Source organism: Falco biarmicus, chromosome 4 (genome assembly GCF_023638135.1).
Source record: "Falco biarmicus isolate bFalBia1 chromosome 4, bFalBia1.pri, whole genome shotgun sequence".
NCBI classification, from domain to species: domain Eukaryota; kingdom Metazoa; phylum Chordata; class Aves; order Falconiformes; family Falconidae; genus Falco; species Falco biarmicus.
Genome location: NC_079291.1, coordinates 77,260,898 through 77,273,832, shown reverse-complemented (window position 1 = coordinate 77,273,832; position 12,935 = coordinate 77,260,898). Strand labels below are relative to the sequence as shown.

The 12,935-nt window shown below is 34.8% G+C and overlaps 1 protein-coding gene across 2 annotated transcripts in view; it reads left to right on the top strand.

The window, feature by feature from the left end:
• Positions 1-12,729, top strand: part of SNX29 (sorting nexin 29) — a 106,064-nt gene extending 93,335 nt beyond the window's left edge. Inside the window, exons 20-21 of one of the 2 annotated variants that reach the window (XR_008821363.1) lie at positions 6,030-6,146; positions 8,158-8,296. Coding sequence is in view for 1 of the 2 variants with exons in the window: in XM_056335556.1 (XP_056191531.1) it covers positions 8,158-8,301 (144 nt within the window). In the remaining variant the exon portion in view is untranslated. Of the gene's footprint in view, positions 1-6,029; positions 6,147-8,157 lie in introns of both variants that reach the window. The other variant, XM_056335556.1, reaches the window with a different exon arrangement.
• The last annotated feature ends 206 nt before the right edge of the window (positions 12,730-12,935 follow it).

Genomic DNA, 12,935 nt, shown 5'->3' with positions numbered 1-12,935 from the left:
AGTGGGATCTGGGGCTTTGGGTGGCTCCCTGTAACCGTCCTCTTTCAGCAGTTCTGTGGCAGTCTGCACCCGTCCGTATCCTCTCAGTATCCCCCCTCCTGATTTGCTGGAACCATCCATCAGGAGAGAAGTGGCATAAGTTCTGCTTGAAAATATTTACTGGGAATGGAAAATATTTACTGAAATGTGGTAAAGAAATGATTGTTACTGAACTTTGTGGGGAATTTGGAAGTAGTTTCTTTTACTTGCTGAGAGAATAGAAAGGGAAATTGCAGATTTTCATTAATTGGTTTGTGGGTTTGGCTCTTTGCTGTGGTTTCTTTTTGGTTTTTGTTATTTAATTAATTTATTATTTTATTGGAAAGCATCACTTTAAGCTCATATATATAAGCTTGTACACTGTAAGCACTGTATTTATGACATTTCTAAAGAGTTTTGGGGTTGTTATTCTGTTGTTTAAAATGTAGAATTTGTCTTTGCTGGTCTTCAGGGCATTTTCAAACCTGATAAAAGAAAGAAATTAAGTAAGAAAACTGCAGTGTTGGGAGGAAGCACTGAACTGAGACACATTTTAACTAATATTGTTGATAGTTATTACGGTAATATAGGCCAGTGAAAAAATGGATCTCAGTTTCTTGAACTGTTGCCATAGTTTCCTGAATCTCCTGAATAAAAATATAGATTATAGACTGATAATACTTGGTCTGAGGAGAAAACAGAAATAGAATTTCCCAGTTCAGTAGCTGAGCAAAAGATAAACCTTAAGGGTCTTGCTATGGACTGCAGTTTATGATGCTTTTTAATGAACAGTTGATTCCTGACCAGTTGACAAATTGATACATGGTTGGCATTTGTGTCTTTAAATAATGGAATATTAAATGATGCTGGATTTTGTTAGCATAATGTTACCGAGTTCTTTTTCTAATAGTGCCATTGAACACAACACTAAAAAGAGATTATTTTTAGTTTTATTCATGAGCTTTCTTTTTTTCCTATTATTTATTCATTTTTAACACTTTTTCTCAAAAATGGTTTTGAGAAAGTTTAGCCTTTTGGATGGATGGTATTGCTAGCTTGAAAATACCAGCTATCTTAAGAAACATACTTTGTTCCAGGATTCTCTAAATGTCTGAGCCAATTTGGAGAGGTACAAGACATAGTTTGGCTGAGATCTATTGCATGGGGGAAGAATTCAGCAAAATGGGATTGTCTGTTGTTTCCATAGGGCTGGGGGGCTACAAGCTTTTATGTGTCTGTTAACATGCTTGTGCTCTGGACTTGCTTAGAGGATGCTATACAGCAACAGTGTATTCTAAGACTAAACCTTAGTAGCTGTAATGTTGTGATAAATAAATTACCCTCTTACTCAAAATAAAAGGTAAGACTTTTTTCAAAAAAATAACATTTGAATAAACCCCATATTTGCGAGGCATAGACTGAGCTTGCAGCTGTTCTGGTGACCTGAGAAGGCTGGCCCAGCTGCCGAGAGCCATTCCCCTACTGAACAGGTAGGCTGTGCTGAGCAGCTCTGCATAGTACTGGCAGGAGATGCCTCAAGTCTTGAAAAAATTTTGCAGTTGTCCACAGAAATTTGTGCTGGACTGAGGACGTTGACAGGACTGTAGCTCACCCTTAGCATGTCTGCTGCTGGGTGGTTTTGCAGCAATGCCTTTTTCAAATGACTTTATCTAAAAGCATCACTTACTTTCTGGTATCATGGAAAGGAACCCATAGTTGGAGATGGAAATGGAGATGGATCAACTATTTGAGTAGAGAAACACAGAGTGGTAATTACAATTATGTAGTAAATCTCTGTTCAAAGAAAGATTTCTTTTAAAAACTGACAGTTCCCTGATTTCTTCTTTGTATCTCATCCTCTTAAATTCCTGTTTGGTTCCACTGAACAGCGAATGTACAGAAGATCTCACAGTGGGATGGCAAAAATGGCAATTTCAAGTTTTGTGTAACCTTGTGTTGTTGTATAACGCTAGCCTGATTCTGCCATAAAGAAATGGGTAATATAGGTAGGATAAAAATCTAAACTTCCGTAATTGCAGTAATTTCGAGATGTTTTTTGTATAATATGTAGTGTTTGGTATATTTAGTTTTCAAAACTGTAGCTTTGTAGAACTGTTTCATGATGCAGTAGTTACTGAAGGACAGGTGTATTCAAGTCATGTTTTACTGTGACCTTTGCAAAGGTGTCAATTAGCCTGTAAAAATTAATACTTGCTATCTAACTATTCTTTAATCATAGAACAGTGAGGATGACTCAGCAATTCAGTGTTTAATTAGCTCCCATTTCTGCTTCTGATTTCCAGCTTTGTTTTGAGTTTAAACATTTGATGCCATGTAAATAGACAAAAACTGGTAAGATGATTTTGCTAAGACTGGTTGACCAAGATGGTGAAAAATATTAGGCTACAGTAGAATAACCTGAGCTTATTTCTGCATTTGCAGGTTCATCTTTGAATAGCGCTATTGTCAGCTTTATTTAGGATAGAATGCATTGTGTGGTATCAGAGGCTGATACAGCTCTCATTAAAGTCCTAAAGCCACATTTCCTTTTATTTTAATTGAGTTGGATTGAGCCCTGAGCTGTTTTGTTGTTTGCATTTGTTTGTTGGGTTTTTTTTTCTCCCCAACACTAACAATAGGAGGGTAGTTGAATGATAAATAATGGTTAGAACATCAGAAGCATTGCATTTGATGTTGCTTGCAACAGCACCAAACCCAGAATATAAGTGTTTTATCTGTACCTAAATCATGGCAGGTAACCATGGCAATCATACAATTTCCAACAGCTCATGGAAAATACTTGAAGCATCTTAAGTGAGCTGTCCTGTTAATAATGAAGAATATCAGTGTTTTGCCATCTGTTACATACTAACAGAGTATATGAAAGACCAGCAGTTGTGTGAAACAATTTAAACTGCAAGTTGGAATGAACTTGGCTTGTGACGAAAACCTGCAAAAAAGTGTAATGTAAAATACAGTACATAAGACTCTGCTTTTTAGTTTTACAGCTTAACGTCATCTTTTAATATCTGTTGAGAGTCTATAAGATTTCCTTTATGTATTCTCATTTTTAGAGATTTGTAATTTGATATTAGCATTTTGCTGTGGGCAGAAACTTGGCAAATTCTCTGCCAAAAAATTTCATAAAATAATTTGGGAGACATTAATTTCAGATTAAAAGTATTTTCCCAGATGTGTTTTGATGCTTCTGCAATCTGAAGCAGCTTTGCATGTTACCTGAAATTTTGTGGACTCTTAATCAAAAGTATATGCTTTTTAACTGTGGCTAAGAAATAACTTCAGCAGTTTGTGCAGAAACAGCAGTAGCTTTATTTTTCAGAAAATATGCTTACAAATTGAAGGTGAATGCCAGTGTGTTGTCTCAATTAACAATTTGTGTACAATATAAGTTTAGTCAGTGTGAATTGGTTGTAAATGTGGCCACGATGAGTCCCTTTACACATAGTACCCTTTTTTTAACTGGGAGATTCTTGGATCAGTTAGGAAGCGCAGTGGATTATGGTTATAGGCAATGCATCCCTGCACATACAAGTTCCTCTTCTATGCACAGAATGTTTTCACGGTTTGTTAATCAGGTGGTGTTGAATATGTGAGGCTTTCTCTTTGGTCACATTGGAGCTGCTTTTCAAGTACAGTAAGGTAAATTCAGCATCATTGCAAAGAGTGATAATAGCTGTCCATAAATAATCCTTCACACTGAGGATATATGGCTTCGTAGAGTTCATCTTTTGAATTGAAAAGAAATCTCAAATCTTGAAAGCAGACCTCCTGCCTTCTTTGCATACTCTTTTGCCCCCTGTAGTGCCACGGGATCAGGGACAAGCCTTACAATGAATATAGCAGGAGATCTTTTACAAGTAATAGTAAAGAGTTAAATACCATCAAGTTTGGTGGCATTGTTCAATCTGCTACTGGCCCCAGTTAGAAGAAATGAAAGGGCCAGGTAGCTGTGCCTTTTCATTTTAAAGTTAATAAGCATTCCATTTCTTATATACATTTTTCTTACCGGAATTTCAGAAAATACATTTGATCTTTGAAATAATACCAATCCATATTTTTGAGAGCAGGTCTCCTTTTTCAACCATATTAAGCAGGATTTCTCTTCAGTGAGATCTTGAAAGTGTGTGTTTGTTTAGTACTGTTACTTTATCTTCCCATACATGCATGCATTTACCTAAAAATGAAACTATGTAATCTAACCTTTAATACTGTGAAAATGTAAATTTTTTTTCACAAAAGTATATGTAGTTGTAATTTTAACAGAATTACTTTGTTCCCAGAGTACATTCATATCAAGCATACATAAATCTGTGTATCGGATCTTAGGGGAATATTTTTGCTGTTTCCTGTGTGAACAGATATGCAAGTGTAGATTTGTGTAGAGATGCAATCTCATATAATCACCAAAGATAGGTACTGAAAGTATGAGTTTTTTCTACATGTAGCATGAGCTACAAATCTAAATCAAAATCTTTCCCTTTTTGCTCATAAATAAAAATACCATTTAGGAGTCGGACTATAAAATACTAACTCGATTTCAGTTGTAGATAATTGGGTCCCATAAAAAGAGGGTAACAGTTACCTTTTTATAATTTCTGACTGAAAAAATTGGCCAGGCTTGGAACCAGTTGTGTTTTTCTATTACCAATTATTCTATTTACTGTTTCGTGACAAAAACTATTACTACAGCAACTTGGCAGTAACAACTGCGTGGTAGAATAAGTCCTCTGAGTAGCTGACCTGCTGTTGGAAAATGCACATTTAATGATAAAGTATAGACCTACAGCTGAATCATTTTGACCTTGGTTTACATTACTTCTGGTAAGGACAATGGGCTTTAGTACATGGTACAGAATTTCGTGGTAGATCGCTCAGTGTTTGTTTTAGAGATCAAATTTATATCAGGCCAAAAGAACATTTTTGACTGTTTTCAGGCTGAGTTTACTTTCTGAGATTTTCTGTATTTCGCTTGATTAAATGGTGGAAAAATAGCTATATTATAAACACTAATTTGATGCATTTTAAATAGCAACAATGCATTCCCTAAACATGTTCTGGCAGTCTTAATTAGAAAACTCCTTTGTGCCGTTATTATCTGTAGTTAATGAGATTCTTTACAATAACATAAGGGCTAGAAAGTACCTACATTCAGCATTTTGCTCCTGTGTTTGTAACGAAGTGGTCCTGCCTGTGAAGGAAGATGTATTTATTTAAATACATGTACAGTACAGAAGTCATGCTAAAAGAATGCAGCTTCTTCTTAAGAGCAAATCTTAACATAATAGAAATTATTTCACTGAAAATACTTTTGTTGAGGATTTGTGACCAAAAAGCATTAAGAACTGAAAAAGTGCTAACGAATGTGGTACTTGAAAAATGGAGATTTTTCTTGGGGGCTTGAAAACATAATTGATAGAAGTGAGGAAAGTAGAACCAAAGAAGCGTAGTGGGGGCGAGGCTGGTTCTTTGGAATGGCTCCAAGCTGTCTGCACTGGAAGCAGGGTTGTTGAGCAAAGCAGCGCACCTCCTTCCTGCATTATACGGTCAAGTAAGACTGGGGGAGAGGATTACTCCATAATTGAAACGGTCTCACATGCCAAGCATCACCATTACTCATATAGTTAATGCTTTCAGAACCAAAGCTGTTCCACAAACAACTTCTTTTTCTGTGAGATCTCCTGTGCCACACTTTCTTGTCTTCTGCCTCACACAATTGGCTGTAGCAAATTAGTGTCCCGATCAATGTGATGATGTGATACTTGAAATCCTTTGAGTGGAAAGATGGGAAGACAGGGCTGTTCCTTTAGCTAGTCAAAGAATCCAGTAGGAACAAAAATCTTAGTTGGGAAGAAGAAAAAGAATTAAAATTTGCATTAGTCAATTAGTTAATTAGTATTGCACTACACTTTTATTTATTATTAGCATTCCATTTTATTCTAATACTGTGTGTCGCCACATATTAAAATTTTTGCTTTAACATTTCCCAACAGCTTGTATAGACTTCTGTTCCACACATTTGTCCAGACTTCGTCAGTGAAGCGGGGCACAGAGCAAGCTGTTGCTCTGTTCTGTTTGAATAGTAACTGTACTCAGTTGTGGAGTACTGGGTGAGTGACTCTGCAGAGTGGATTGCATGAAGTGTCAACAATGCAGCTTTGTTTCTTAATAAAGTACCAGTTTCCAAGAGTTTTCAGACTTCATTTTTTCATTTATCAGTAAATCAACACTAGAATCACTTGCTATACAATTTGTGTGTAGTGTGTGTATGTTGCTAAAAACCAATGTGACTGATAAAAAGGAAATGGTAGACCACAGAATACATAAGTTCTTTTTGTTTTCACACTGATCTTGATTATTACATGTAATTATATAAAACTGGAATGTGAAACAGGGCTGGACATCTATGTAAGTTCATATCCAGAAAATAATAAAATAAATCTGTGTATGTTTTGGAATTTTGTGAACTTAATTAACACAAGCACTGCCTAAGATTTTGAAGCCTGTAAGTATGAATGCTTTCAGCATTTATAAATGTTACAATAATTACAATTACATGTTATTAAGTAATCACATGCAAATAAGTCAAAGAACAGAAAGACTTACATAAATTCTAAAAAAATAGGCTATTTTCAGTATACAGAATTAGTTCCCAATATTTGCAAATGTGCCTTACTTAACATTGGTTGATTTTTTTTTTTAATTCTATGAATTTAAATTACTACTTTGTGAAATGTCATTCAGAATCTTTCCTCATTTTCTTATGTCTCCTAAAATATTGCTGTTCCTGTTAACTTCTCCTAATGAGAGAGAACAGAATGAAATGTCAATCAAGATTCTAGGAACTCTACAGCAGTCCTCCTGAAATCGAAGGAGCATCCCTGCTTTAATGATGAATTAGTGTCTATTGTCTGAGGAAGGGATAATATTCAGATTTGCATCCCATTCGTGGCACCGTGGTTTAAACCTTTTTAATACAATGAATTTATTCAGTGTAGTCAAATGTATTTATGGTGGTTTTATTGGTGGGTTGTCTCCTCTCCCCACCCCCCCCGCCCCCAAGAAACAAGAATTTGTTTCAACAGCTTTTCTTACCCAGATAAATAATACAGGTTGGATAGAAACATCTTACACGTAATAGTCTTCCTTTGAAAGCTGTAGTTGTCTAATAATAGTTTTGGCTTCATGCCAAAAGAACATACTTTGACATTTAAACTAGGTGATCAGGATGCCTGCATTCCTGAGATATAGCGTGCTGGCTGTAGCACAAACCAGTCAGCGCCTGATTTCATTGTAAACCTATTATAGTCTTACATTAGTGTGAAATACATACACTTGATATTATAGGTCACTGTGATTGTGATCCCTCACAGGAAATAATTTAAGTTAAATGTAAATTACAGGATGCATGGCATTTGATGGTTGTTAGACTTTTAATTTGTGAGTCCCTCAGCAGAATGTGGAGTTAATAGAATTATTTTGTTTATTGGGGCCAATATAGTATAAAATCATGAGACCAAATTACTATAGGAACGTCAATAAAACATTTTTGAGAGTTGTGAGATAGCCTTTAAAAAAGCAATCTACTATATGAAAGCTCCATCACAAAATAATAATTTATTGACAAAATAAAAAAGCTGGAGAAATATTAATCCATTCTGAAGCTTGTGTGCCAAATATTGAAAAAGTATGAATTCTGAAGAAATGGTGGGCATAAGTTGGTGTTTCCTCCTGCGAAGTCTGGTAGTCCTGGATCTCAAAAAGAGTTGCATAAATTGTTATGCGCATAAATTGCCTATGCTGCTGTTATGCACTGCCTTTTTAAGACACTAGTATTTTATGGAGATCTACTGTTGGTAAAAGAATTCTGGTCTATGGAAGAGACATTCTGCCTAGGAGAAAATTTGGCATCCTACAGTGGATGTTTTTGTATTAGCTTGCATGTTTTTCCCTTGAGGACTGAGTCGAGGGGTTTTTACATATTGCCAATGCATTTCTATAGACATAATAAACATAGATCATAAACAGATTAAATTTTATGCTTATTAGGACTGTTCAGTTATATTGTAGAGTTGAAAAACAAACTTTGTGCCAATTATATTTTTTCCTTTCTGTTTTTAGGATGCAAAGTTTGTAGAAGAGCGACGCAAGCAGCTACAAAATTACTTAAGGAACGTAATGAACAAAATTATTCAAACTGTGCCAGAATTCACAGCCAATCCCAAAAAAGAGACTCTTATTCAGCTGATGCCCTTTTTTGTGTAAGTATCTGTCAAGTAGTCCAGAAAATACTAAGCTTTTTTCATCGTAATTTAATTTGAAATATAATGCCAACTTCTTCAAAATCTTTAAAACAGTGGGTTTTTTAAAATAGAACGTTCCTGTTCAAATTACAAGTGTATTTGTTATGTTTTAAAGGAATATATGACATATATAGTCATTTTAATTTATTTAAATTTGAACAAAAATCACTGCGTAAAGCTTTCAGAAATATGTAAGTGACCTCAAAGTCTGCATCCGTACATGTCTTCAAACATTGGGTGATTTTGATTTCTTTTATTTGGTCTTTTTTAGTTTTGTTTTGCTTTTGTTTGTGTGGGGTTTGTATTTTGTTTTTAAATTTTTTGGGGGGGATGACAGTGAAGCACTATTTATTAGAGTATTTATCAACCAAATTAAAAAGTCCAGCCATTGAACTCTTTCTTGCTGAATTTTGCAATCTGCTGCTGTGTGTGCTGCTTTCATTAATGTTAACATTGAATATGTCCAGAAATAGTTTAATACAGTCATCTGTTCAAAATCTCAAAACAAACCCTTTGGTATACAATCATACAATGGATATAATCCGCTAAAATCTTTCCGTTTTGCTGTAAACATAATTATCTAGAGTATTTGTAAATGATATTAAGAACTATTTAAGAAGTAATGTTGATGAGTGTTTGTTTTTGAAAGCAGTGTTAACTTCTTTCACTAATAATTTTTCAGTACAATGTTTTTTCAGTACTACACCTGTACAAATTGTTTATAGATTGGAAAAACACATTCATAGTAAGCCGTCATATTAAATTTGCTGTCCACAAGCCTCTGCACAGGGATAGTGCATCCATACCTGTGAGTCCATGGATGTATCAATTTGCAGAATCCAGCCCAATTTAAAATCAATATGTTTCAGTAGAAGTGTACATACTTAGTTGTACTATTTGCATGGTCTTGTGCAGAGTTTCTGATTTTCAAGTTGAAACTTTTTTTCAAGAAAGCTAGATGTACTGGGAAATGTAATAGATAAATGGAAGAATGCCAAGATGTATTTTGTGGCCTTCATGTCTTTTTGATTTTTCCTGGATTTGAAAAAGCAAATATCAATTTGATGAGGCATCTTGAGGATGATGATGATGATATAAATGGCAAAATTATGTTTGTATAGAAAAACATCTCAAGAGACTTACCTTTTTCTCCCTAAGAACCTGTTTTGTAGAATTTGGCTAAGCGCTGTGAAGATTAAAATGGTTTCAAGTACTTCAAGTTGAGGGGCCCATATGTGGCTTTTTGTTAAGTCATTTTAAAGAAATTGTCCTTCATTTTGTGCTTAATTTTGGTTTTTTTGTTTTGTTTTTTTTAAAAAGGGGGAAATTACAAAATACATTTGCAATTAAATTTTTAACTCAATTTTTGCTCTTCCTGTCCAGTTATATTTCATTTTAAGACTGTTACATATAGCTATGTGAAGTAGTGAACTGATAACTTCTTGTCAACTTCATTTCATAACTTGCTGCTTTAAACATAGAGCAGGAAAATAAATTCCAAACAGTGTGCTATTTAAGGTCTTATCTTTTCATTGGCTTGTTAGAACTGATGATCCCGAGTTCCACGCAAACAAGTGTTAATGCAGTATAACATCTGTAAGTTAAGGGTAGCTAGTTTCTCCTCCTCAACCAGTTTGATTATGAAAGAAACTCAATTTCAAGCTTTATGGGATACCAAGATATTTTAATAAGTTATGATTATGGTTTCAGGTGTACATTGAGTTGCTGGAGTAATTATCATTACCTCCACAAGCAGTCATAAAGATAGCAAAACAATTAATACTAAAATATGACAAAATTGGACAACGGTTTCAACCAGAAGCCATTAGATTAGGAAATACTGTGGATACTCTAGGTAGCAATATTAATTTGAAAATTTGGCCTTAATCAATGGAAAATGCATTCATAGTAGCACTTCATTACTTGAACTGTGATGTATTATTTTCCTGCTTTAACCAATATTGTTTTGGGTTTGGATTTTTTTTAAATTTCAATTGTCAGAATTTCACGTATTTTTTTAAAAATCTGTCATCAATTGTACAATTCAACAGTAACCATACTGTGACATTATAACTATGAATAATACAGCACTGATCTAAAAGCAATGATACCACTTTTCAGGTGGTTTTTTCATCCTAATACATTGTTGTTACAGAAATATTTTATTACAGTATCTTTTTATTCTACTTTGAGAAATGACATTTCAAGCATAGTTTGTTTATGATCTCTTAGCCACTTATGTTAAAAAGAGGAAGGGAAAAGAATTTCCTTATTCCTGAGACCTAAACATTCTCATGTTTTTGCTTATTAAAAAAAAAAAAAAAAAAAGCCAGGTATGAGGGACCTGCACAGGAAAATATTCAAAATCGCAAACCCACATAATGGGTTGTACGAATGATGCACAGGTTAGAAGAAACACCATTACACTATTTTGCTGATGTAAAGAAAACCCAAACCCAAACCAAACAAAAACCAAACCTGTTTTCTTCTAATAAATGTAGTGAGCTGAATGAGATTGATACAATTGATTTCACAGAAAGAGCAAAGTTTTATTGAGAAGGTAGCATACTTAAGTAACCTGTTTTCTTAGTATGAGTACAATTTAGTATGTGAAACATTGTGATACAAAATAAAGCAATTATCTCTAAGGAAAGAAATTTGTTCAAGGGAATTTGCTCAAGGAAACTTGCCAACACCATTTGTCAACAATTTGTAAACACAAATCCGATGCACTGCATTGATGTTAACCTTTTTTGCGTTACAATAGGTTGCAAAAAGACTATGTTTATTTTTAGAGGCTTGTTTTGCATTTGGTAATTTCATAATTCTCAACACATTGCATGAAGCAATGGACTGTAGTGGATTTGAGAATATTCTTTAATACCTGGACATTATGACAAAAAGGTTCTGTTCACGTATGTATCTCTGAACTATTTCCTTGGATATTTTTCTTGAATAATAGATGTATTGGCATTCTGTCTTAGCTAGATAGTTCTCCACTGGAATATTAGTGGGATTCCAGAAAAGCATAGCTGTTGAGCAAAATTACTATATACCTCATCTACAGCAGATAAAGTGGGTTTTAAAATGCATTTTTCTACTGACATACCAGACTTCCTCAGCAGCTAGAGCAGCAGTATTAAACTAATATAAAGATCTTTCAGGCAATGATAGAAGGATCCCATTTTAGAAAGTATCATCATTGCTAGGGTATCATTTGAATTCTCAATGCCCTTTATTTTCTGAGAGTCATGACCTGGCACTGTTGGTAAGAAAAAGCATCTAAAAGAAATGCACGTCAGATTCACTTCATGTTGCCAGCTTCTCCAGTATTGTCCTTTCTTAATGGATTTTCAGCTTCATCAACAGGAGATCTTGAACGTGCTGGACTCTGAAGTGCTTATTACGTTATTCAGTGGTAACCTCTGTACCTTACTGTTGTGGTTTAACCTCAGCCAGCAACTAAGTACCATGCAGCCTCCTTCACACCCCACCCCCTGCAGTGGGATGGGGAGGAGAATCGGGGCATGGGGGGGAGGTTGAGACAAGAGCAGTTTAATAATTGAAATATAGAAAATATATGACTATTACTAATCATAAGAATAATAATATAAGAATAGTAACGGAAAGGGAGATAACAAAAAGAGAAACAGAAATAAAACTCAAGTGGGAAAAAAAAAAAGACAAATGATGCTCAACACAATTGCTGACCATCCGCTGACCAATGCCCAGCCAGTCCCTGAGCAGCGATCCCCACTCCCCAGCTCACTCCCCCCATTTTATATGCTGAGCACGACATCCTATGCTATGGAATATCCCTTTGGCCAGTTTGGGTCAGCTGTCCTGGCTGTGTCCTTCCAGCTTCTTGTGCCCCACCAGCCTTTTCGCTCGCTGGCAAGGCCTGAGAAACTGAAAAGTCTTTGGCTTGGTATAAACATTACTTAGCAACAACGAGGAACATCAGTGTGTTACCAACATTATTCTCACCCTAAACACAGCGCTGTACCAGCTACTAGGAAGAAAATTCAATCTGTCCCAGCTGAAACCAGGACACTACCTGCAATACTTCTATACTATAGGTTTAATAATATTTTGGTTTAATAGTATTTTAATATAAAACACTGTAAATACATATGATTATTCTATTTAGTTTGTGCTTTATAGTACAGGTGTGTGTATAGTTGCTAATTACATCTTTATTAATGGAAGAGTTAGCAGTTATGAAACATTGAGATATTAGTCATAGGACTATGCTGTAGAACGTAGGGATACCTCAGTCTAGGAGAAAAAAATTACAGTCTTAATATGCATAAAAAGTCTCTGGGGCATTACATCTGTCTATTAGGAAGAAATGTAATATAAAATAATAAAAATAATTAATCTGCTCTTCTCTCTGGGTTTCTTCTCACTGCAAAATTAAATGACCACACTTCAGTGTGAAAATGAAAAATCCTATAATGGTTATGTCCGATTAGGCATCCTATAGATACAAATTAGAGGGTCAGTTTTTAATTAATCACTTTTAAGATCTGATTTAGGTCCTAGAATAGGATTATGGTGATCAGAAAATAAGATTAATGTCTCTAAGAGTGAATG